The sequence below is a fragment of the Oryza glaberrima genome, chromosome 2, assembly GCF_000147395.1.
Source record: "Oryza glaberrima chromosome 2, OglaRS2, whole genome shotgun sequence".
Classification (NCBI taxonomy): Eukaryota; Viridiplantae; Streptophyta; class Magnoliopsida; order Poales; family Poaceae; genus Oryza; species Oryza glaberrima.
In genome coordinates, this window is record NC_068327.1 from 4,541,884 (window position 1) to 4,565,092 (window position 23,209).

The window sequence follows — 23,209 nt, forward strand, 5'->3', positions numbered from 1 at the left end:
GGGGCCCACCATTGGCCAGCCAAATAGAGTGGCCAAAATTGGCCAGTGGAGGAAGAGTTTTGGCCAGCCGGATAGCTTAGCCATCCAGTTGAAGAGGCTGTTGGAGCACGTTTTTTTTTGGCTAGAATTGCTAAAATTTGGTTTGGAGAGTGGGATGGAGAGGCTGTTGGAGAAGCTTTTGGCTAGAATTGCTAAAATTTGGTTTGGAGAGTGGGATGGAGAGGCTGTTGGAGAAGCTCTAAGTAACGGATGAAATACTGAGAATCACAACTATGGGAACAACATGTTAACTTTGGAATCAGCACCAGATATGCAGAATTTTACAAGCCATGGTATAACCATACCGAAAACAGATTGTAACAATTAACCATACACACAGATAAGTATATCTGTGAGATGACAAGAGAAGCACCCAAACCTGCCGGTAAACAAGGCATAAACACGCATGCAGAGGTAAACACACAATGCTCCACGGAAGGAAACCAATAACTCCTGCTGATGAATGACAGATAACTTATAATTCTATGCATCAAACTACCTAGCTGAAGGTACTGTCTCACTTGAATCAACTGCCTCGTCTATTGTATCTGCTTTTGAGTTCTTCTCTTCTGTGATGCAGTCTGAACTATCAGGATGAGAAGAATGAGATGAGTCCTGGAAGGAGCTGGTCAGATCAGGCTTGAACATCTCATCATTCTCCAAGTTGGAAAGCTTCTCAGCAGATTCTCCCTTGAGCAGCTCAACGACTTCAGACATTATCGGCCTCTGTTCCTGTTTGTTCTGACTGCATGCAAGCCCAACAAGCACCATTCGCTTCAGTTCAGCCTCGACGAAGACATCCTTGAGCTTTGGATCAGCAATTTCCTTGAACTTTTTGTCACGGGCAAGTGGAAGTGCCCACTCCGTGATAGTTAGCTTCGTAGTGGGGTTTAGCTTCTCAACTGGCCTCTTTCCACTGGCAAGCTCTAGCAGCAGTACTCCAAAGCTGAAGACATCACAGCTTTCAGAGGCCTTCCCAAGCATGGCGTATTCCGGTGCAAGATAACCGAGTGTACCCTTCACCTTTGTAGTGACATGGGTTGCACCATCTGGAATGAGCTTTGCAAAACCAAAATCGGCAACCCGTGCTTGGAAATTCTTGTCCAACAGAACATTGCTTGACTTGATATCCCGATGAATGATATGTGGTGTCGCTTGGTGATGAAGATATCTGCATGGTAGAGAGAGATTTCAGATGTAAGATTACTTCTTCTGCATGTACTGAAAGTTGTCATACTGTTACAGCATAATGAATATTTCATAAGGATGTAAAACATGCTTACGCAATCCCTTCTGCAGAATCAATAGCGATCTTCATTCTTCGTTCCCAACCAAGATGGCATTCAGCTGCATGCTGTCCATGAAGGTGGGAGTGCAAGCTCAGGTTTGGCATATAATCGTAGACTATCAGGCGTTCTTGGCCTTCGGCACAATAGCCACGTAAGCTCAACAGGCTCTTGTGTCTCACTGTCGCCAAAACCTCCACCTCAATTGCAAATTCAGTTTCAGCTTTGTTGCTCCAACTCTTGAGCCTTTTCACCGCAATCTGTCCCATGTTGTTAACAGAAGAAGCGTTAGGTTCTGGTTAAAGTGAACTACTTTTTCCTGATTTTGGATTAAACAGATAGAAGGTAAATAGTTCCAACATAATACTTATGATTTATGAAATGATGTTCAAAAACATACTTGTCAAAACGATAGTTTGAATTTGATATTGTAGGGGCTGTTCAGATTGATGCTATTTTCAACCATACCATTTTTTGGTAAAGTTGCCAAAAAAATGTCTATGTTTAGTTTGTTGTCAAATTTGGTAAATACATAAGAAATCCTACCAAAATTTTAGCAATATTGCCATCTTAAATTTTGGCAACATTGCCATCTTGCTAAAATTTTGGCTACAATCTGAACAGACCCGTATTTTTTTTTTCAACCCAAAATGAAACACAACTCACCGAGATGTAGCAGTTTGGGGGTTATATCACCATGCAACAAACTAACAAATACCAAAGTAGAACAGTTTCATCATCTTCATAATAAATGTGCAACTGTCTGATGGAATAAGTCTTACGCTGTTGGTCTTCTTGTGCTAATTGGTCTTTGTGTTTTTTTTGCTTTTCAGTTTTTAGGATAGCATCTTTTTTTTATGACAGCATCTCCTTTCACTTTTACTTTTTAGAGTAGCAAGCCAGCTATAAATATATATCCCAACCCCCCTCCCCTGCGTGATGGTATGGCATTTGTGAGAAATAAACAGAAAATTGCCCCAACTCTCTCCTTCTTGAGCTCCCCTCTGTCCTCAGTCGGCAGCAGGAACACCGGCTGTTCCTACTTATCCCTCTTCCCCTGCGCTGACGAGCAGCAGCTCCTCAAAGGCAGTCTCTTCCCCACGCAGCAGCCCCTAGTGGCGTGCCATGTCCGCAGGACAGTCTCAACACTTGGTCGCCTCGAGCGCGCGGCTCCGGCAGGAGGCCGAGTTCGCCACGGCAGAGGAACGCGAGCGAGTGGTGGTAGAGACCGCTGCGACGGCAGCGAGGGCGTCAAGGCTTGCGGCAGCAAAATTGGCAACGGCAAGGGCGGAAGTGGAAGCGGCGGCGGCGGCGGCACGACAGTAGCACCAACAGCTCTGTCTCCGCCTACGGCAGCTCCGATGATGAGCTGACAAGGGAGGCAGCTCGTGAGCGGGTGGAGCAGTGGGCAGCTGCGCAACCCCACGCGCGCAATGGCGGCAGCTTAGACTGGCGGGGATGCATGTGGCGGCGGCAGCCCAGACGGGCGACGCGGCGGCAGCCCAGACAGGCGTGGACGCGCCGGCGGACCCCCCGGCGGCAACGGTTGGGTCGACGGAGATCGCAGCCGTTGCAGGTGGCATGGCTCTCCCTCACCGGACCGGTACCATGGTCACCACAGGATTTAGGCCGTCATCAGGGAAGTCGGCCCTGGCGGTGTGTGGCCTAAACCCTACCCTCACCAAGACCAACTACGTCGAGTGGGCCGTGGTGATGAGGATAAGGCTCCAGGTGCGACACATGTGGGAGCCAGTTCGGCACGGCGACGTCAACTACGACGAGGATCAACAGGCGCCCAGAAGCGGACTGCCAACGAGGCCTGGGACGCCATCGCTGCGGCACGCATCGGCAGCGACCGCGCTCGCAAGTCCACATTGTAGGCACTTCGCAAGGAGTGGGAGAACCTGGCCTTCAAGCCAGGTGAGGATGTTGATGACTTTGCCCTCCGTCTCAACACTCTGCTGTAGAAGTTGGTGTAGTATGGCGACGACGCCTACGATGAGGAGAGAGCCGTCAAGAAGCTCTTCCACTACATCCCAGAGAAGTACAAGCAGATTGCTCGCTCGATCGAGTCTCTGTTGGACCTCTCCACGATGTCGATCGAGGAGGCGATAGGTTGCCTCAAGGTCGTCGACAGCGACGAGCCACAGCCTCTCTCGAGGCTTATCACCATTGGCGGGAAGCTTCATCTCACTCGAGAGTAGTGGGAGGCCTACCAGGGTGACGGGAAGAAGAGGGAGTCCTCTTCCTCGACAGGCCGCAAGCGCGGCAAGGGACGTGTCCTGCGAGGACGCACCCAGGGTGGCGCCCGCGGAGGCGCCTAGGCCGGCGCGAGATGACGCCTGCCACAACTATGGCAAGTTTGGCCATTGGGCCAAAGACTGCCGACAGCCATGACACGGCCAAGCCAACGTCGCACAGGTGGAGGAAGAGGAAGAGTCGGCTCTGCTCCTGGCACACGCAAGCATCGAGCTATCTCCAGCGGCACCGGCCGCAGCGGCTTTCCTCCAACTTGATGAGCCGAAGGTACGCGCCTTCCTCGGCGATGGCTCCAACAACGACAAGACTGATGAGTGGTACCTCAATACCGGCGCCACCCATCACATGACTGACCGACGGGAGTTCTTCACCGAGCTTGACTCCAGCGTCCAAGGTTCCGTCAAGTTTGGGGGTCGGCTCCATCACCTTCACCGCCAAATCCCTGTGCTCACCGGAATCTACTACATCCCCGCTTTGAGGAACTCTATCATCAGCGTGGGACAGCTGGATGAGAAAGATTCATGCTTGTTGGTCGAGCACGAAGACATGAGGATTTGGGATTGCCGTCGTCGCCTTCTTGCCAAGGTAACCTAAGGCACCAATCGACTCTACGTCTTCAACGTGCAGGTGGCACAACCGGCCTGCCTCCACTTCGAGGCCCTGAAGCGGCTCAGTGCCAAGGAGATGGTGCGAGGCCTGCCGTGCCTTGACCACGTGGAGCAGCTCTGCGACGTCTGCGTGTTAACGAAGCAGAGGCGGCTCCCCTTTCCCCAGCAGATAAGCTTCCGAGCCAAGGAGCGGCTCAAGCTCGTGCACGGGGACTTGTGTGGCCCAGTGACACCGGCCACACCAGGAGGACGACGTTACTTCATGCTGCTCGTCGACGACCTCTCCTGCTTCATGTGGGTGATGGTTCTCGGCAGCAAGGGAGAGGTTGCGGACGCTATTAGGCGCGCGCAGGCTGCTGCGGAGGCGGACTGCGGCGGTGAATTCACGGCGGCTGAATTCGCGTCGTACTGCGCTGATGAGGGCATTCAGCACCACTACTTCGCACCGTACAGCCTGCAGCAGTACGGCGTCGTCGAGCGGCGCAACCAGACGGTTGTAGGGATGGCTCGAGCACTCCTCAAGCAGAGGGGGATGCCGGCCGTTTTCTGGGGAGAGGCGGAAGTGACGGTTGTCTACATCCTCAACCGCTCGACTACCAAGGCCCGTACGAGGCTTGGCATGGGCGCAAGCCGGCGGTCTCCCACCTGCAGTTTTTCGGCTGCCTCACGTTCACCAAGGAGATCGGGCACATCGGCAAGCTCGACGACAGGAGCACCCTAGGGGTGTTCATCGGCTAAGTAGAGGGCTCGAAGGCCTACCGTATTCTCGACCCAGAGACACAACGTATGCGCACGGCGTGCGACGTAGTATTCGACGAAGGACGAGGGTGGGCATGGGACAAGGCGGTGGACGACGGCTCGACTCCAACGTACGACGACTTCACTGTTGAGTACGTCCACTTCGAGGGAGCTGGGGGAGTAGGTAGCTCTTATTCACTGAGCGTGCCTACCTAGCCCCCGAGCCTCCACCGACTCCAGCAGCGACACGCTCTCGAGCTACGATTTCGGCTGCAATGAGTTCTTCGCTGACACCATCACAGCCGGCGACCCCACGCACTCCAGCACCAACAGCCACCCCTCCGGGCACATCCACTCCGACGCCAGGTTGTGTCAAGCACAGCCCGGTGGAGTTCGCTACTCCGCTCTCTCACGACGAGGAGCGCATCGACGCATACCACGACAGCGAGCCGCTGCGGTACCGTACGACGGGAGCCTCAGTCTTTCGCAGAGGCCGAGAGACACGCAGCATGGCGTGCCGTGATGTAGTCGGAGATGGACGCGGTTGAGGAAAACCGCACCTGGGAGCTTGTTAACCTCCCTCGTGGTCACCGCGCGATCACCCTTAAGTGGGTGTTCAAGCTGAAGAGGGATGAAGCCGGAGCCATCGTCAAGCACAAGGCTCGCTTGGTGGCACGCGGTTTCGTGCAGCAGGAGGGGATGCCTTCGCCCCCGTGGCACGGATTACTCCTCCTTGCGCTAGCTGCTCAGGAAAGCTGGTGTGTTCATCACATGGACGTCAAGTCGGCGTTTCTGAACGATGACTTGAAGGAGGAGGTCTACGTACACCAGCCGCCAGGATTTGCGATCCCCGGTAAGGAGGGCAAGGTGCTACTCCTGCACATGGCTCTCTATGGCTTGCGGCAGGCACCGAGGGCGTGGAATGCCAAGTTGGATTCCACGCTCAAGGGGATGGGCTTCGAGCAAAGCCCGCATGAGGCAACCATCTACCGGCAGGGTAATGGAGGAAATGTCCTGCTGGTGGGTGTCTACGTCGACAACTTGGTAATTACCGGCACCAAGGATGCGGAGGTGGCGGTGTTCAAGGAAGAGATGAAGGCCACCTTCCAGATGAGTGACCTAGGGCCTCTCTTCTTCTACCTAGGGATCGAGGTGCACCAGGACGACTCCGGGATCACGCTTCGATAGACCGCCTACGCCAAGCACATCGTTGAGCTGGCTGGGCTCACCGATTGCAACCCAGCTCTTACTCCGATGGAGGAGAGACTGAAGCTAAGCCGCGACAGCATGACAGAGGAGGTGGACTCTATGCAGTATGGGTGTCTTGTGGGGAGCCTTCGCTAGGCTCCCCACACACGGCCGAACTTGGCATTCTCCGTCGGCTACGTTAGTCGGTTCATGCAGCGACCGACGATGGAGCACTAGCAGGCTGTGAAGAGGATCATCCGCTACGTTGCGGGGACTCTCGACCATGGTCTCTACTACCCGAGGTGTCCTAGAAAGGCACACTTCGTCGGGTATAGCAACAGCGACCATGCCGGTGACATCGACAGCGACCACGCCGGCGACATCGACACCAGCAAGAGCACAAGCGAGATTCTCCTCTTCCTCGGCAAGTGCCTCGTTAACTGGCATTCGGTCAAGCAGCAGGTGGTGACCCTGTCCAGCTACGAAGCGAGTACATAGCGGCCTCCAGCGCTTCGACCCGCTCTGGCTTGCGCGACTGCTTGGTGATCTCTTCGGCAGAGACACTGGAGCGGTGGAGCTTAGGGTGGACAGCAAGTTCGCTCTGGCCCTAGCAAAGAACCTCATTTTTCACGAACGGAGCAAGCACATCCGGGTGAGGTACCACTTCATCCGAGGCTGTTTGGAGGAAGGAAGCATCAAGGCGAGCTACATCAACACCACACCAAGGACTAGCTTGCGGACCTGCTCACCAAGCCCCTTAGGAGGATCAAGTTCCTTGAGCTTTGTTCTAGGATCGGGATGGCCCAACTTTCGCACAAGACGACGCACAAGACTTAGGAGGAGAATGATGAAATAAGTCTTGCGCTGTTGGTCTTCTTATGCTGATTGATTTTGTGTTCTTTTTGCTTTTCAGCTTTTAGGATAGGACTAGCATCTTTCAGTTTGGGATGCCTGTTAGGACAGCATCTCCTTTCACTTTTTAGATTAGCAAGCCAGCTGTAAATATGTATCCCAACCCCTCGGATGGTATGGCATTTGTGAGAAATAAACAGAAAATTGTCCCAACTCTCATAGCGCCATCCTCTCGATAAGAGTAAGGATTCTGTTACTAACACTATCATTATAATAGTATTTAGTATATTTTTCTTTCATGTGTTTAATCACGTAAACAAGATTAATCCATAAAAAAGACTATAGCTATCAAGTATTTTACACGTTACAGGACAAAATCTTGCCTCATCTTTCACCCAAATATCACTATCAGCATGCTACTTATTTTTTCTGGCTCCTAGTAGACTAGGTGGGACAAATACACTGAAGAGAAGCACAGTAGTCATCTGTCTTTGTGAAGACAATGTGATTTTCAATAGCCTCATATTCCGGCTGTATGCTTTCTTTTGTGTTCATACCTTCCAATTATGATTTTTTCTAGCTTGTAATCATGCAATCCTTGACAAGACTATTGGTATAAGCGAAAAAAATTGATAACTGAAGCTAAGAATAAGTCAGTTGTCTACTCAGACCAAATCCCCATTAGACACGGCCTTAAACCGCACGCAGGTCCAGTTTGGGTGGCCATCATGTTCAAAGAATATCTGAAGGTAGCTTTTAAAAAAACGGCAACCATTTTATACTGCTAATTAATACCACTAGACTTTTTTTTTTTTTGAGACGACCTGCACAAGACAAAAAAGTTTCTATTGATACAGCAGGAAAAAATTACAAGGTTACCACTAGACCATGAACAACGCTAGAAGTGGAAGTCAGTTAAACAACAATCATCAACATCACTGGGTCCCTCCAATGCTTTGCCATTTTTCTAATCAATTAGGAAAAAAAAAAGAAGACAACAAAGTAAAGTTTGTGCAGTGTGGACTGCATGATTCTCAGATTTCTTCCTGTTCTTTTTTTCTTTTTCAAGATTGAAAGAGGAACACCTCACCTGTGATCCATCCCAGAGCTGGCCCCAGTAGACGCTGCCAAACCCACCCTCACCAAGCTTGTTGTCATAGTTGAAATTGTTCGTCGCTGACTGTAGCTCCTTCAGCGAGAAGATCCGCCATGTCGTCTCCTTCTTCTTCTTCCTCCGGCCAGGTAGAACCCTGAGTATAGAACAAGCAAACAGATCAACAAACGAGCTTCATTTCTCTTCAAACTCTCAAGTACGGACTCTTCTTCCCAAAAAAAAGAATTGGCACATTTTTAACGGATTAATTAGATATAAGTTTCCACTATGTCATTCTATTTCAGCTTGCTGACCAACAACTGCAATCCGAGAGCGAACAGAAAAATTCCCCAATACAAGCAGAGAAAATTCCACGCATCATTTGGTTCATCCATCCAATGAAAACAGGTGAATGTTGCGGTGTTGTATGCTCGCATGATTAATCAGCAAATCACACACAAAACCACAAAACTTGATCAGCAACTCACCATTTCCCCAAACAAAAACCATTTTCTGCTTCAAGACACTTCTCAGTTCCCAGCAGAAAAAATTCTCCCCAGAAAAAAAAAGTTCTTCTTAGCTAATCAATCGAGTAATCTGTTTTGAGCAAACCCATCGAATCCACCAACAGAACTAATCACAAAAAAAATTGCAAATGTTTACCGACGATTCCACCCAACAAGTCAAAACCACCCCCACCCTCGTAAGTCATAACCCACCCAAATGAGCAAATCTCCCCTCTCACCCCCCCCCCCCCCCCCCCCCAAAAAAAAAAAAACACCAAACAGGCAAACAGCACACACAAATCAATCCTCAAATCGCCAGATATGCACTCACCCGTCCACCCCCTTGCAGCAGGAAGCCCACCCCATGGCCGCCGACACCGCCGCAGCCCCCCAAATCAGCACGATACCCCTCCCTCTCCGGAGACCTCCCGCCGCGCGAGGCAGCCCCGCTTCCTCCCCTCACCGCCGCCGGCGACCGCGAGACAGCTGGTTGAGGAGAGAGAGAGAGGAGAAGACGAGGAGACCCGCGGCTTCCTCCTCTCGTGGTGGTGGTGGTGTCGGCTCGTCTTCTCCACCTCGCACTACTCGCGTCGTCTCGTCACCGCGCGGCGCACGCAAAGGCAAGCTCGGGGGCGCGGTCAGCTCACCCACGTGGGGACCGACCGGGCGGGGTGCGGGTCGGACACGTGGCGGGCGGCGAGTGGGCCGTTTTGAACCCGGTGAGGTAACGGTCGGGTTTGGGGTGTGGGCGGTAACGTCACGCGGCGGGTGAGGGGTCGGGGTCGGGGTGGGGTACTGGAGTGGCTGACGTGCGGGGGCCACCACCGGGGGCGATGATGACCTGGCAGCTTGAAGGGGTGGGGCCCTCGGCTGTTGGTGGGATGGCTACGTTTGACCAAAGGAAGATTCCTGTGGCCTGTGGGTGAGACTTTTGCTGAGGTTTGTAGTACTTCCTCCGTCCCAGGAAACGCGTAGTTCTGTCGATTTATCCATGTCCCAGTGAACATGTCGTTCTGCTGCTTTTGCATTACTCTCTTCGTCTTAAAAAAAAAAGCAAACTTTAAATTTCCGTGTCCAACTTTAACTGTCTATCTTATATAAAATTTTTTTATAATTCATATTTTCATTGTTGTTAAATAATAAAATATGATTAATATTTTATACGTGACTTGTCTTTTTAATTTTTTTCTAATTTTTTCAAATCAGACGGACGGTCAAACGTTGGACACGGAAACCAGGGTTTGTCTTTTTTTTTTTTTGGACGGAGGGAGTACGAAGTATTAGTGTGCAAGTTAATGTGGTTTTTCTTGTGGTTTTTTAATGCGTTTTGTAGTACAGGGAATAGATTTTACTAAATTACTAAACTAATGCACTAATGAGACTATTAAAGAGCTATAGGGGTGTTTATATCAGGGTGTAAAGATTTATTTGACGTGTCACATCGGGTATTATATAGGTTGTTTCATAGGGTGTTTGGTACTAATAAAAAAACTAATTATAGAATCCGTCAGTACATAATTTATTAAGCCTAATTAATCCGTCATTACTAAATGTTTACTGTAGCACCGCATTGTCAAATCATAGAGCAATTAGACTCAAAAGATTCGTCTTGCAAATTAGTCACAATATGTGCAATTAGTTAAATTTTTAGCTTATATTTAATACTTTATATAGGTATTCAAACGTTCGATGTGACGGGGTGAAAAATTTTAGGGTGGGATCTAAACAGGGCCGTAGTTTTTGACCAATTCATTTGAGTATTTTGAATATTTCAGGCGTTCTACTGTTAGTACTCCTGTTGTCTTGGTTTGTCTCATTTAGTACGTGAATTTTTAGTGCGCCACAACTTGATGACCACGACCGATTTGGTATCACTATCACACACTCGATGATTATATGTTGGTGTTTATACCACGACCGATTTGGTATTACTTGCTCCGTTTTAAAATAAGAACATTTTGTCCTCTTTTTTCCTTAAAAAAATTAACTTTTAACAATCATGGTATCGAAGTTTATAAAAATAGAGAATAATTGCATTCGAACTAAATAAAGTAGGAGACAATTACAATGAAATTTGATAAAGTTGGTATAATTTATTCTTTTTGCTTTTGTATTGCTAAGCGTGGGATATGGGTGAAAAATAAACTTATTTTGAGGGGATGGAGGCCGGCGGGGTAAAATATATAGGTCACTTTGGCTTTGCAAATTTAGACCGACGTGTTGTTTTCAACAAGTCAAACAAGCCAATGCTAGTAAAAGGACAGTGGCATATCCAGCTATGGCGTATGCAGAATGTGCGTTGATATTTAGGACCTATTCAGATTTGAGGAATTTTGTGGGCCAAAATTTTAGAAGAATTGAACTGTTTGCTGTAAAATTCATACGTTTCGAAGGAGCATTTATAATTTGATCTCAAACAAGGGCGCAAAAGTTAGAGAGACTCCTCAATGAAGGCATTTTACTTTGTGTTATCATACTGTATAAAAACCATCCATGCGTACCAAGCAAAAATTTTCACAATTTGACCTTTTGCAAAAACTATTTTTACAAATGAACCGTCACCAAAACTTATTTAAAAAATAACCCTTGGCGCTGAACTAAGACACCTCAGTGCTAAATAGCGTGGCGCTGAATATGCGTTGACAAGCTGACTTAGTCACCCATCCGCGGTGGCACGGTATTCAACGCCAGTTGACATGGTGCTGAGGTGTCTAAGTTCAGCGCCAGGTGATTTGGCGCTGACCAAAAGAGTCATTTTTGAAATAAGTTTTGACAGCAGTTCATATGTAAAAAAAAGTTTTTGCAAAGGGTCAAATTATGAAAATTTCAACGTACCAAGGGACTAATTATTGCCTACTATTTTATTATGGGATTTGCCCATATATACATACCCAGAGAAGGGAAGACAAAGATGCAATACCAAACAATAAGATAAGAATGGAAAGAGACAAATGCCCCTCACAAAATCCACAAGTGAATGCCATCACAGCTGGTAGCCCAGAAGGCCAGAACAGGACTCCTGTTGGTCTCATTGAGGTTAGCTAGCCAGCCACTATGGAGTGGAGTAGTGTATTATGGAGCATAGTGACCCATCACTTTAATAAGCACCGGTGATTGGCACGCTTCAATCATGGCTTTGTATCTTTGTGCTTGCAAAAGTCTCAAGCAATCCCAAAGCAAAGCAGATGGTAAGATGTTCTGCAGGAATTTTGTAATGTCATCATCCAATGGCCATGGCTTTGGCCCCAATTGACCTGTTCTCACCTCTGCCTGCCCTCATCACACTAATTTTTTTTAAAGATGATCATCAAACTAATTTAATCCACTACCATCAATTATAGTTGAAAAAGAAAGCAAAATTGGACCATTGCTTTAACCCGAAAAAGAAAACTGAACCGGTGCTTCGCTCGATCTGGTCCAATTCAAACACTGTTTATGTAATCGAACATTCGAACCGCTCTAAACTATTTGAGTTGGGCAACTTCATTGTGAATCATGAATTAAAGTAGAGATTTTGGACCGGTTGGCATGGAAAAGAGTTGGGCTCCACGTATATGAATGAACCAAAGAAAAGCCCAACGACCAGAACACCACAATTTTAAACCTAAATCACTTAAAATGGCGCAAGTTCATGGTTGAAAAAAAAACATATAAATGTCATACCTTATGGACTAACTTTTTTTTTCAAAACACAATTAAAATGCAAGCGCTTACAACACACCTTACGTCCCTACACATATGAAAAACTAGGTCGGTATATATTGAGATTGACGAAGTCATCACGGGTGTTTCGCTGTCAACGTACAAGTCTAGGAAGCTACTCTCACTTCTCGGAGTAACATATTTTTCTTAGACGTATACATAGTATATGTGCACTCCTATTTGTCCATATTTATTTTTCAAATTTGGTTTCACTCTCCAGATAGGACTCTTGGGCTTGTTTAGAAGGAAATGGCCCACGCAAATACTGGCCCATCACGAGGCCCACGAGGCCCAAACCTGCGTGTCCAAGGAGGAGGAGAGAAGCAGCAAAGCCCAACTTCATCTGCCTCGTCTCGTCCTCACCCCGCCTCGCCGCCTCAAACCCTCTCCCCACCTGCATCCCCTCTCCTCCACGGCGGCGGCGGACACCACCGCACAAGGAGGAGCTCCCCTGCGGCGAGTGGCACCACGCCGTCGAACATGGACAGCGGGAGCGACTCTGACAGCGCCCCCGAGGAGCTCACCGCCGTCCAGGTACGCCCCTCCTGCCTACGAGAGGAAGCCGAGGACGACGGCCGTCGCGCGAGCTAGAGCTCAGCTAACCCCTGTATCCGAGCGAGGCTTCGTGTGCGTCGTGCTGCCATGCGCTGGATGGATCATGGATAGCACCTCGTTTTGCTGCGCCCGCGAGAGCTGAGAAGCACATGTACTAGTTTAGTAGTGAGCTAGAGCTAGGGTTGTTGGATGTTTACTTCGATCTCACCTTCGCGATGCCTCGTCTTGGAGATCTTGGAGTTCGTGCTGACCGTTGCTCGCTGTTGATGCTTCGTAGGGGGTTGAGAAGCACGACGAGATCAGTAAAGTTGAGAAGGACAGTGCCATCAGGTGTGTGCCCCTTTATCCCTTTGTTCCTTGCGTGTATGCTAGGCTTGATGATTGGATGGATAAGCACTCTGCTGATTGTGCTTCCCTTATTTTGATTTGTGTTGTTTTAGTTAGCTACATGATTATTTAGGTGATTGATACTTCTATTCTATGGAGATGATCTGTGTTTGTGTTTGTGATATATATCAATTTGTATCTTGTCTTAATTTCTGCTTGTTTGCTTGTCAGTCTCAGAAGATGGTACTACAACTGAGGTTTTTTTTTGTTTTAGAACTAAAACTAAAAGTATGTTATTCTCGATGATTATACACCACTTATGCCTAGATGTAAACTGTCCATAAGTGCTTCTAGGTGGTCTTTCAATGTTTGTGGTTCCACATGTACATAGCACATACTGTTCTCTGCAGCAACCTGAAAATATGAGCATTATAATTGATGTTTTGCTTTCCCGTTGTAACATCCATGATCCATGGGAACTGCCTATCTGGATCCCAAATGATTTTGTGAGCATCACGGTGGTGTCACTGTTTCTGCTAATTGTAAGCTGTAGCTTCTCTGACCTAACATAGTCATGTAATCTCAGAGTATCGCAGCAGGAGAAAGAGCGGAGGAGAAGGTGGGCCCAACGAAGAACATCCTCAAAACCAGATAAAAAGGAGCCTCTGGAGGTAGAAGATAAAGACATCAAACAGAAGGCAGAGAATGAAGAAGATGAGGAGAGCGAGGAGACCCATACTATGCCTGGCATGCTCCCTACCAATGTTATCGAAATGCTTGCAGCACGTGAGAAGTATGTGTACTTCCCTTGCACCGTATTCAGTTTTTTTTTTCAATTTTGCGGACTTAATTGGTTACTGTCGTCCTTTTCTCCTTCAGGCAAACCTTCTCATCTGACTCCGAGGAAGAGATAACAAATCAGAAGGTTCAGAAAAGGAAGAAGCGGTTGAAATCTTCCGGGTACTTTTTTCATGTCTTGCAGTCTCATATGAATTATGTGGAAATGTTACTTATGCTAGTTCTTTTGCCAATGTTTGTCAGGCCTGAAACAATTCTGTTGAAAGACGTTCGCTCGACACAGCATGTGAAGAATGCCCTTGCTTTCCTGGAGCAAAGGAAAAACCAGGTGCCAAGATCCAATGCAGTTTTAAAGAACGCGAACAAAGCTTTGCGCCTCCTTTCATCGAAGGGCAATTTTTTGAGTTGAATATGGTAATTGCGAGAGCAAAGGATTTTCTCAATTTGCTGTTAGGTATGTGCTTCGGAAGACATTTATGTTTCAGAGGGATGGTCTTTTTTGTGCTTTTATTTGAGATGAATTGGCTTTCACATCCCAGGCGCACAACGAGCATATCGATGAGCATGAAACTGTACAATACGAATGTTTGCAAATGTAATATGTATGGTGCGTCAGTATTTGACAATTCTTTGGGCATGAGTAATTTCTTATATGGAATATTATTGTTCATTACTTCTTTGCTAAAGAAAATGGGAATTGTTCAGTTAAACCCGTTGACATGAATTATTTGGAAACTTAATAACCAATCAAATGAGGATGGCATGGACATCCGGAGGTTTGCATCCACATGATGTTAATTTTACTTCTGACTTCAATTATTTTTCAACTCGTGTAATATTAATTTGTACTTCATCTGTCCCTAAATATTTGATGCCGTTGACTTTTTTAAAGATGTTTAACCGTTAGTTTTATTAAAAAATTTAGGTAATTATTAATTCTTTTCCTATCATTTGATTTATTGTTAAATATACTTTTATATATACATATAGTTTTACATATTTTACAAAAGTTTTTGAATAAGACGAATAGTCAAACATGTTTAAAAAAGTCAACGGCATCAAATATTTAGGGACAGATGGAGTAATATTATTGTTGAGCGGTGTTCGCCTGGTATGTGGGCGCAGGAGTTGCAAACCAGCATCAGTGTGTCACTTACCTTGTTTGCCGTTGAGCAAAATTTGCTTAGATGAAAATCATATCTGAAAAACCCAATAATTAGCTACCAAAATCTTCAGCTCAATTTCCATTTGTATTATACAGCATCAGGATATATTATGCCGGCGGCGGCTAGATGATGTCTACACCGTAGGGTTGCATGTGCCGGCCGCAACCACCCACAGGTTTTATCTGATGCGGTGAAGGTCAGTGTGAGGCAGGCGCCATTGCACCGACCGAAACACACGAACAGCGACAACAGCAAACAGATACTAGAGCAAAGCCCCCACAAATTTAACTAGATTGGATATTTAGTTATGCTGTGTGTTCACCAACAAGCGCGGGCCGAGCGACAGAGACATATGCTATCCTCCAACAGTAGCATAGCTATGTACTCGCTCCATTTCAGTTTAAAAGAGGTTTTTGACTTGGCTCAAAATCAAACTACTTTAAGTTTAACTAAATTTATAGCAAAAGGTAGTAATATTTTAAACCCAAGATAAATTTATTATAAAAATATATTCAATTATTGATTTGATGAAACTAATTTAGTATTATAAATATTACTATATTTATCTATAAACTTAACCAAACTTAAAACAGTTTGACTTTGATGAAAGTTAAAACGTCTTATAACCTGAAATGAAGGGAGTATTTTTAAAACCACAGGAGGGGAAAAGAGAAGATTGAGAAAATACGCAAAATAAGGTGAGCCATTAGCACATGATTAATTGAGTATTAATTATTTTAAACTTTAAAAATAGATTAATAAGATTTTTTAAAGCAAAATTTATTTTTTTAGAAAAAACACACCGTTTAGTAGTTCAGGAAACGTGTGTGCGGAAACGAAACAAACTCTCTCTCCGGCTGCCGAAGGCAGCCTAACAAGTTTGAATGTTTATTATCCATTTTCAGTTTTTTTTAAACATTAAGGTTTTACTGCACCAGCGAATAATCTTTTTATAGGTCGTATAAATTGATAACCCCATACATAAGTGAATTTGCGGATTAGCCACTTATGTTCATCAGTAAATAATCTTTTTATACATCGAATAAATTGATAATCCGATATATAAGTGAATTTGTGGGTTAGCCGTTTGGTGAGCCACCACCCGGCTCTGCCACTATAAAATCTCCCGAGGAAGATGACGAGGAGTCAGTCAACAGTTGACTAGCTGTTCGATTCGGCCATGGCCACCGAGCTCACTGAGTACTTGCTGCTCCTGCCGCTTCTCGTCGTACCGCTCCTCTACCTCGCGGCGTCGTCGTCGCGGAGGTCGGGGAGGCTGCGGCTGCCGCCGGGGCCGTGGGCGCTGCCGGTGATCGGCCACCTGCACCACCTCGCCCTCGCCGGCGCGCCCACGCACCGCGCCATGCGCGACATGGCGCGGCGCCACGGCCCGCTCATGCTGCTCCGCTTCTGCGAGCTCCCCGTGGTGGTGGCCTCCTCGCCGGACGCCGCCCGCGAGATCATGAGGACGCACGACGTCGCGTTCGCGTCGCGGCCCATCGGGCCGATGCTGCGGCTCGTGTTCCAGGGCGCCGAGGGCGTCATCTTCGCGCCCTACGGCGACGGTTGGAGGCAGCTCCGCAAGATCTGCACCGTCGAGCTCCTCAGCCACCGCCGCGTCCACTCCTTCCGCCCCGTCCGCGCGAACGAGCTCGGCCGCCTCCTCCGCGCCGTGGCGGATCAGGCCGCGTCGTCGTCGTCCTCGCCGGTGAACCTCACCGGGATGATCTCCGCCTTCGTCGCGGACTCCACGGTGCGCGCCATCATCGGCAGCCGGAGCAGGCACCGCGACACGTTCCTGCGGCTGGTGGAGGACGGGCTCAAGATCATGCCGGGGATGAGCTTGCCGGACCTGTTCCCCTCGTCGCGCCTCGCCATGCTCCTCAGCCGCGTGCCCGCCAAGATCGAGCGCCGCCGCCGCGGCATGATGGGCTTCATCGACACCATCATCCAGGAACACCAGGAGAGCAGAGCCGCCGCCGAAGACGAGGACCTTCTCGACGTGCTCTTGAGGCTCCAGAAAGACATGGACTCCCAGTATCCCCTCACCACCATGAACATCAAATCCATCTTGATCGTAAGCTCTCCTCCCCGAACTCCGGCTACTTCCCCCTCGTCAAAAACGAAATCCTCTTCATGTAATTCGCTCGAATCCAGGACATGTTCGGCGCGGGCAGCGAGACGTCAGCGACGACGCTGCAGTGGGCGATGGCGGAGCTGATGCGTAACCCGGCGGTGATGCGCCGGGCGCAGGACGAGGTGCGGCGAGAGCTCGCCGGCGCCGGCAACGACAGGGTAACCGAGGACACCCTCCCGAGCCTCCACTACCTCCGGCTGGTCATCAAGGAGACGCTCCGGCTCCACCCGCCGGCGCCGCTGCTCCTGCCGCGGGAGTGCGGCGGCGCGTGCAAGGTGTTCGGCTACGACGTGCCGGCCGGCACGATGGTGCTCGTGAACGCGTGGGCGATCGGCCGGGACGCGGCGGCGTGGGGCGCCGCGGCGGAGGAGTTCTCGCCGGAGAGGTTCGAGCGGTGCGAGAGGGACTTCAGGGGGGCGGACTTCGAGCTCATCCCGTTCGGCGCCGGGAGGAGGATCTGCCCCGGCATGGCGTTCGGGCTGGCGCACGTCGAGCTCGCGCTCGCCGCGCTGCTGTTCCACTTCGACTGGAGGCTGCCGGGAGGGATGGCCGCCGGCGAGATGGACATGACGGAGGCGGCCGGGATCACGGTGCGCCGCCGTTCGGACCTACTGGTGTTCGCCGTGCCCCGTGTCCCCGTGCCAGCGCAGTAGACAGCTGGTGTTATCTTATCTAAGCCAATATGAGTAGGGAGCGTATCCTATGCACACATGCCCTCACATGTACACACCGTGTACACCAACTAAAAATTATCACAAAAAATTCTAGGAAAATTCATACATATACTTTCAATAGTATTACATCTACGTGCAAAGTCGCATCTTCAAATTCATTCTACATAGAGAATAACAAAAAAGATAAAATTCTGACAAAATTGCAACCTTAAAACTGTCAGATTTTTTGTTTTTTTTGTTACGGCTAAAATATAATGAATTTGACGTTAAGATTTTAACCCTAGGTGTAATACAATTGAAAGTATGTGTATGATTTTTTCTAGATTTTTTGGTGACATTTTTTAGTTGGTGTGCACGTGTGTACACGTGAGGGCCCGTGTGCATAGGATATGTTGCCATATGAGTAATCGCAATTAATGGCAGAATTTACCGATAATGGCCGTCTTTAGATTAATTTTTTTTCTAAAAAAGTCACATCGAATGTTAGACACATGTATGGAGCATTAAATGTAGAAGAAAAAAATCAATTGCATAGTTTGCATATAAATTGTAAGACGAATCTTTTGAGCCTAATTATACCATGATTTGACAATGTGATGATGCAATAAACATTTACTAATAACAAATTAATTGAGATTAATAAATTCGTCCTGCAGTTTACAAGTGAAATCTGTATTTTGTTTTGTTATTAAACTATATTTAATATTTTAAATATGTGTACGAATACTTAAAAAGATTTGGCCAAGCAGCTAAACACAGCCAATTTCATGTGAGCAGTAGTCAAATGGTCTCCTTGATTACCGTCATTAGTCAAAATCGCAGTTCACATCATCACATATTCACATGGCGCGAAAGATTACGACACGCTACCAATTACCAAACCCCCAAACACTTTCCCCCCTCAAAGCCAAACAATGATTGAGGCAGCCATGGCCGGCGGCGCCATGCCGCTGGTCGTGCTGCTCCTTGCCACCATCCCGCTCCTGTTCTTCACCATCAAGCGCTCGGCGCAGCGTCGTGGCGGCGGCGGCGGCGGCGAGGGGAGGCTCCCGCCGGGGCCGTGGGCGCTGCCTGTCATCGGCCACCTGCACCACCTCGCCGGCGACCTCCCGCACCGCGCCCTGAGCGCCCTGGCGCGGCGCCACGGCGCGCTCATGCTGCTCCGCCTCGGCGAGGTCCAGGCCGTGGTCGCCTCCTCCCCGGACGCCGCCCGCGAGATCATGAGGACCCACGACGCCGCGTTCGCGTCGCGGCCGCTGAGCCCGATGCAGCAGCTCGCGTACGGCCGGGACGCCGAGGGCGTCATCTTCGCGCCCTACGGCGACGGGTGGCGCCACCTCCGCAAGATCTGCACCGCCGAGCTCCTCAGCGCCCGCCGCGTCCAGTCCTTCCGCCCCGTCCGCGAGGCCGAGCTCGGCCGCCTCCTCCGCTCCGTGGCCGAAGCCACCTCGTCTTCCTCCTCCGCCTCGCTGGTCAACCTCACCGAGCTGATCTCCGCCTTCGTCGCCGACTCGACGGTGCGCGCCATCATCGGCAGCCGGTTCGAGCACCGCGACGCATACCTGCGGATGCTCCAGGACGGGCTCAAGATCGTCCCCGGGATGACGCTACCGGACCTCTTCCCGTCCTCCCGCCTCGCGCTGTTCCTCAGCCGCGTTCCCGGCCGGATCGAGCACCACCGCCAAGGGATGCAACGGTTCATCGACGCCATCATCGTCGAGCACCAGGAGAAGCGCGCCGCCGCCGCCGCCAACGACGACGACGACGAAGATGAAGACTTACTCGACGTGCTCTTGAAGCTCCAAAAGGAGATGGGCTCCCACCACCCGCTCACCACGGCTAACATCAAAACCGTCATGCTGGTAATCAAGCTCTCCCTCTCTCTATCTCAAAAACCTTCGTGTTACTTGCAGAGTCCCTGATCATGGATCACCTCCCATGTTTCATGATCCTAGGACATGTTCGGCGCCGGCAGCGAGTCGTCGGCGACGGTGCTTCAGTGGACGATGGCGGAGCTGATGCGAAACCCAAGGGTCATGCAGAAGGCACAAGATGAGGTCCGGCGAGCACTCGCCGGGCATGACAAGGTGACAGAGCCCAACTTGACCAACCTACCCTACCTACGACTAGTCATCAAGGAGACACTCCGGCTACACCCACCCGCGCCATTGCTACTGCCACGCAAATGCGGAAGCACGTGCAAGATACTTGGATTCGACGTACCTGAGGGGGTCATGGTGATCGTGAACGCGTGGGCGATTGGTAGGGACCCGACGTATTGGGATAAGCCTGAGGAGTTCGTGCCTGAGAGGTTTGAACACAACGGGAGGAATTTCAAGGGAATGGACTTCGAGTTCATACCGTTTGGAGCTGGACGAAGGATATGCCCTGGCATCACATTCGGGATGGCGCATGTTGAGCTTGTTCTCTCTGCACTTCTGTACCACTTTGACTGGGAGCTTCCACAAGGGATGGCGGCAAAGGATCTGGACATGACAGAGGATTTTGGAGTCACAACACAACGGCGGTCTAACCTCTTGGTGCGTCCAATCCATCGTGTATCGGTTCTAGTAGAGTAAACATACTTGTAAGATATATTTATAATAAATGTAATTGCCAATGTACGTATATTAGTTTCAGTTTAATTTTGTTTTTTTATAATTGGTAAAAGTCGAGTTTGACATTATATGTTTGTGGAGTGATACATATATCATATTAATTTATTTTTATTTTTTTATAATTATTTAGGTGACATGAAAAAAGATATAAGAAGGTATCTCCTCAAGTGATGAAAATCTCTCTCCAGATATACAATTTCTATGTATGTCATTACTTGTTCAATCTTCTATAACTAGGGGGCAGATAACTTGGTTCATTTGGGCTCATTATCCTCTAATTTTCCTCTTGGGTGGTGCATCGGTATATTCTCCAATGTTAATGTTCTCTCTGAAACCTATAAAACGTTTTGCACTAATCAGTAATCAAGTATAATCAGTTCGGTTTCCGCATTTTGAAAGAGGCATGAATAAGTTGTGTCCAGTGTGGTTTTGACGTGAGATGCACGGACACAGCGCACGCAGAACATGTGCACATCCGTGCAGGGCTTCGTACTTGTAGAACGCAAACCTGTTCGTCCATGTCGCGTTCTCCCAGACATCCGAGCCGTGTCGATCGCGTGAGCTGCCATGGCCGGCGAACTCGCGTTCTATCTGCTCCTCGTAGGTCTCGTTGCCGTGCCATTGCTCATCTTGCTCGGCTCCGAGCGGCGCACGGCGGCGAGGACGCGGCTGCCGCCGGGGCCGTGGGCGCTGCCGGTGGTCGGCCACCTGCACCACCTCGCCGGCGGGCTCCCGCCGCACCGCGCCATGCGCGACCTGGCGCGGCGGCACGGCCCGCTCATGCTGCTCCGGCTCGGCGAGGTGGAGGCCGTCGTGGCGTCGTCGCCGGACGCAGCGCGGGAGATCATGAGGACGCACGACGTCGCGTTCGCGTCGCGGCCGGTCGGGCCCATGTCGCGGCTCTGGTTCCAGGGCGCCGACGGCCTCGTGTTCGCGCCCTACGGCGAGGCGTGGCGCCGGCTGCGGCGCGTCTGCACCCAGGAGCTCCTCAGCCACCGTCGCGTCCAGTCGTTCCGCCCCGTCCGCGAGGACGAGCTCGGCCGCCTCCTCCGCGCCGTCGACGAGGCGGCGGCGGCCGGGACGGCGGTGAACCTCACGGCGATGATGTCCACCTACGTCGCCGACTCCACGGTGCGCGCCATCATCGGCAGCCGCCGGCTCAAGGACCGCGACGCGTTCCTCCGGATGCTCGACGAGCTGTTCACCGTCATGCCCGGGATGAGCCTCCCGGACCTCTTCCCGTCGTCGCGCCTCGCCATGCTCGTCAGCCGCGCTCCCGGCCGGATCATGCGCTACCGCCGCCGCATGCGCCGGATCATGGACAGCATCATCCACGAGCACCAGGAGAGGAGAGCCGCCGGTGACGACGACGAGGACTTGGTCGACGTCCTCCTCAGGCTGCAGAAGGAAGTGGGCGCGCAGTATCCTCTCACCACCGAGAACATCAAAACCGTCATGATGGTAAGCTCGACGCCGCCATGCCCGAACCCCGAAAGCTCGACGCGCGCGCCAAAGATGTCTCCACCATTTTTCTCCCTCGCTTCTTTCACAGGACATATTTGGCGCCGCCAGCGAGACGTCGTCGACTACGCTGGAGTGGGTGATGGCGGAGCTGATGCGGAGCCCGAGCGCCATGCGTAAGGCGCAGGACGAGGTCCGGCGAGCCCTCGCCGCCGGCGCCGCCGGCCACGACACGGTGACCGAGGACATCCTACCCAACCTCAGCTACCTCAAGCTCGTCGTCAAGGAGACGCTCCGGCTGCACCCGCCGGCGCCGCTGCTGGCGCCGCGCCGGTGCGACAGCCCGCGCGAGGTGCTGGTGCTCGGCCACGACGTGCCGGCGGGCGCCACGGTGCTCGTGAACGCGTGGGCGATCGGCCGGGACACGGCGGCGTGGGGCAGCTCGGCGGAGGAGTTCTCGCCGGAGAGGTTCGAGCGGTGCGAGAGGGACTTCAGGGGGGCGGACTTCGAGCTCATCCCGTTCGGCGCCGGCCGGCGGATGTGCCCCGGCACGGCGTTCGGGCTGGTGCACGTTGAGCTCGCGCTCGCCGCGCTGCTGTTCCACTTCGACTGGAGCCTCCCCGGCGGCATGGCCGCCGACGAGCTCGACATGGCGGAGAGCTCCGGGCTCACCACGCGACGCCGGCTTCCCCTCCTCGTGGTTGCACGGCCTCATGCCGCTCTCCCCACTAAGTACTGTAATTAATTATCACCACCATCAAATCATCAGAATCTAAACCAAAATATCTTAGAGTTAAGATGAAAGCAAACCTTAACCAAAAGATTAATTTATCATCATGCCCATGAACATTGGCATCAGTAACTGTAAGTTGATAAATGGTTCATATTTGATACATATTTCCTTTTGTTGACTACTTGGATGAGATTCTGAATCTTTTTGTAGACATTTTTTGCTGTTGAAATAACTACACTTTTGACTTGTTGTTCATGGATGGCATCGATATTTTCTATCTGAAGATGACTAAACCTGATGCTTTACAGTAAGCTGCACTGGACGGCGAATACTAATCCCTTATCTCAACAATGGTAGAGCAGGTACAATATAAGGCTATAAACCAGCTATAAACATATTTTAAAAAGATAAAAGAAAATAGAGAAAAGTAGCGGGCTACAGATCTATAGCCAGCTGCAGCACGGACTCC

The 23,209-nt window shown here is 50.1% G+C and overlaps 5 protein-coding genes across 5 annotated transcripts; 4 read left to right on the plus strand and 1 right to left on the minus strand.

Annotated features, from left to right (window-relative positions):
- Positions 1-275: 275 nt before the first annotated feature.
- LOC127763026 (PTI1-like tyrosine-protein kinase At3g15890) lies at positions 276-9,165 on the minus strand. Its single transcript, XM_052287597.1, has 4 exons — positions 8,901-9,165; positions 8,061-8,220; positions 1,323-1,585; positions 276-1,210 (listed from the first exon to the last, which is right to left on the minus strand). The coding sequence occupies exons 1-4, from the start codon at positions 8,933-8,935 to the stop codon at positions 535-537; spliced, it is 1,134 nt and encodes a 377-aa protein (XP_052143557.1). The 5' UTR covers positions 8,936-9,165; the 3' UTR covers positions 276-534.
- A 3,351-nt stretch (positions 9,166-12,516) lies between these two features.
- On the plus strand, positions 12,517-14,604 carry LOC127761729 (uncharacterized). The gene is made up of 5 exons (XM_052286060.1): positions 12,517-12,805; positions 13,104-13,156; positions 13,740-13,946; positions 14,033-14,113; positions 14,195-14,604. Exons 1-5 carry the CDS (start codon positions 12,521-12,523, stop codon positions 14,358-14,360), a joined length of 792 nt encoding a protein of 263 aa, XP_052142020.1. The 5' UTR covers positions 12,517-12,520; the 3' UTR covers positions 14,361-14,604.
- A 1,658-nt stretch (positions 14,605-16,262) lies between these two features.
- Positions 16,263-18,511, plus strand: LOC127763482 (desmethyl-deoxy-podophyllotoxin synthase-like). Its single transcript, XM_052288195.1, has 2 exons — positions 16,263-17,194; positions 17,275-18,511. The coding sequence occupies exons 1-2, from the start codon at positions 16,298-16,300 to the stop codon at positions 17,905-17,907; spliced, it is 1,530 nt and encodes a 509-aa protein (XP_052144155.1). The 5' UTR covers positions 16,263-16,297; the 3' UTR covers positions 17,908-18,511.
- Positions 18,512-18,782: 271 nt separating this feature from the next.
- LOC127763479 (desmethyl-deoxy-podophyllotoxin synthase-like) lies at positions 18,783-20,657 on the plus strand. Its single transcript, XM_052288193.1, has 2 exons — positions 18,783-19,790; positions 19,884-20,657. Exons 1-2 carry the CDS (start codon positions 18,843-18,845, stop codon positions 20,505-20,507), a joined length of 1,572 nt encoding a protein of 523 aa, XP_052144153.1. The 5' UTR covers positions 18,783-18,842; the 3' UTR covers positions 20,508-20,657.
- Positions 20,658-20,736: 79 nt separating this feature from the next.
- On the plus strand, positions 20,737-22,965 carry LOC127763480 (zealexin A1 synthase-like). Its single transcript, XM_052288194.1, has 2 exons — positions 20,737-22,007; positions 22,099-22,965. The coding sequence occupies exons 1-2, from the start codon at positions 21,114-21,116 to the stop codon at positions 22,750-22,752; spliced, it is 1,548 nt and encodes a 515-aa protein (XP_052144154.1). The 5' UTR covers positions 20,737-21,113; the 3' UTR covers positions 22,753-22,965.
- Positions 22,966-23,209: the final 244 nt, after the last annotated feature.

What these genes read in the sequence shown, in the direction of transcription:
- LOC127761729 (XM_052286060.1), top strand. Translation starts at nt 12,521, where the DNA reads ATGGCCCACGCAAATACTGGCCCATCACGAGGCCCACGAGGCCCAAAC. An exon ending in AGGAGCTCACCGCCGTCCAG is followed by an intron (nt 12,806 to 13,103) that starts GTACGCCCCTCC and finishes GATGCTTCGTAG; the next exon opens with GGGGTTGAGAAGCACGACGA. An exon ending in GAGAAGGACAGTGCCATCAG is followed by an intron (nt 13,157 to 13,739) that starts GTGTGTGCCCCT and finishes ATGTAATCTCAG; the next exon opens with AGTATCGCAGCAGGAGAAAG.
- LOC127763480 (XM_052288194.1), top strand. Translation starts at nt 21,114, where the DNA reads ATGGCCGGCGAACTCGCGTTCTATCTGCTCCTCGTAGGTCTCGTTGCC. An exon ending in ACATCAAAACCGTCATGATG is followed by an intron (nt 22,008 to 22,098) that starts GTAAGCTCGACG and finishes CTTCTTTCACAG; the next exon opens with GACATATTTGGCGCCGCCAG.
- LOC127763479 (XM_052288193.1), top strand. Translation starts at nt 18,843, where the DNA reads ATGATTGAGGCAGCCATGGCCGGCGGCGCCATGCCGCTGGTCGTGCTG. An exon ending in ACATCAAAACCGTCATGCTG is followed by an intron (nt 19,791 to 19,883) that starts GTAATCAAGCTC and finishes TCATGATCCTAG; the next exon opens with GACATGTTCGGCGCCGGCAG.
- LOC127763482 (XM_052288195.1), top strand. Translation starts at nt 16,298, where the DNA reads ATGGCCACCGAGCTCACTGAGTACTTGCTGCTCCTGCCGCTTCTCGTC. An exon ending in ACATCAAATCCATCTTGATC is followed by an intron (nt 17,195 to 17,274) that starts GTAAGCTCTCCT and finishes GCTCGAATCCAG; the next exon opens with GACATGTTCGGCGCGGGCAG.
- LOC127763026 (XM_052287597.1), bottom strand. Translation starts at nt 8,935, where the DNA reads ATGGGGTGGGCTTCCTGCTGCAAGGGGGTGGACGG. An exon ending in TGCTGCAAGGGGGTGGACGG is followed by an intron (nt 8,221 to 8,900) that starts GTGAGTGCATAT and finishes TTCTATACTCAG; the next exon opens with GGTTCTACCTGGCCGGAGGA. An exon ending in AGCTCTGGGATGGATCACAG is followed by an intron (nt 1,586 to 8,060) that starts GTGAGGTGTTCC and finishes AACATGGGACAG; the next exon opens with ATTGCGGTGAAAAGGCTCAA.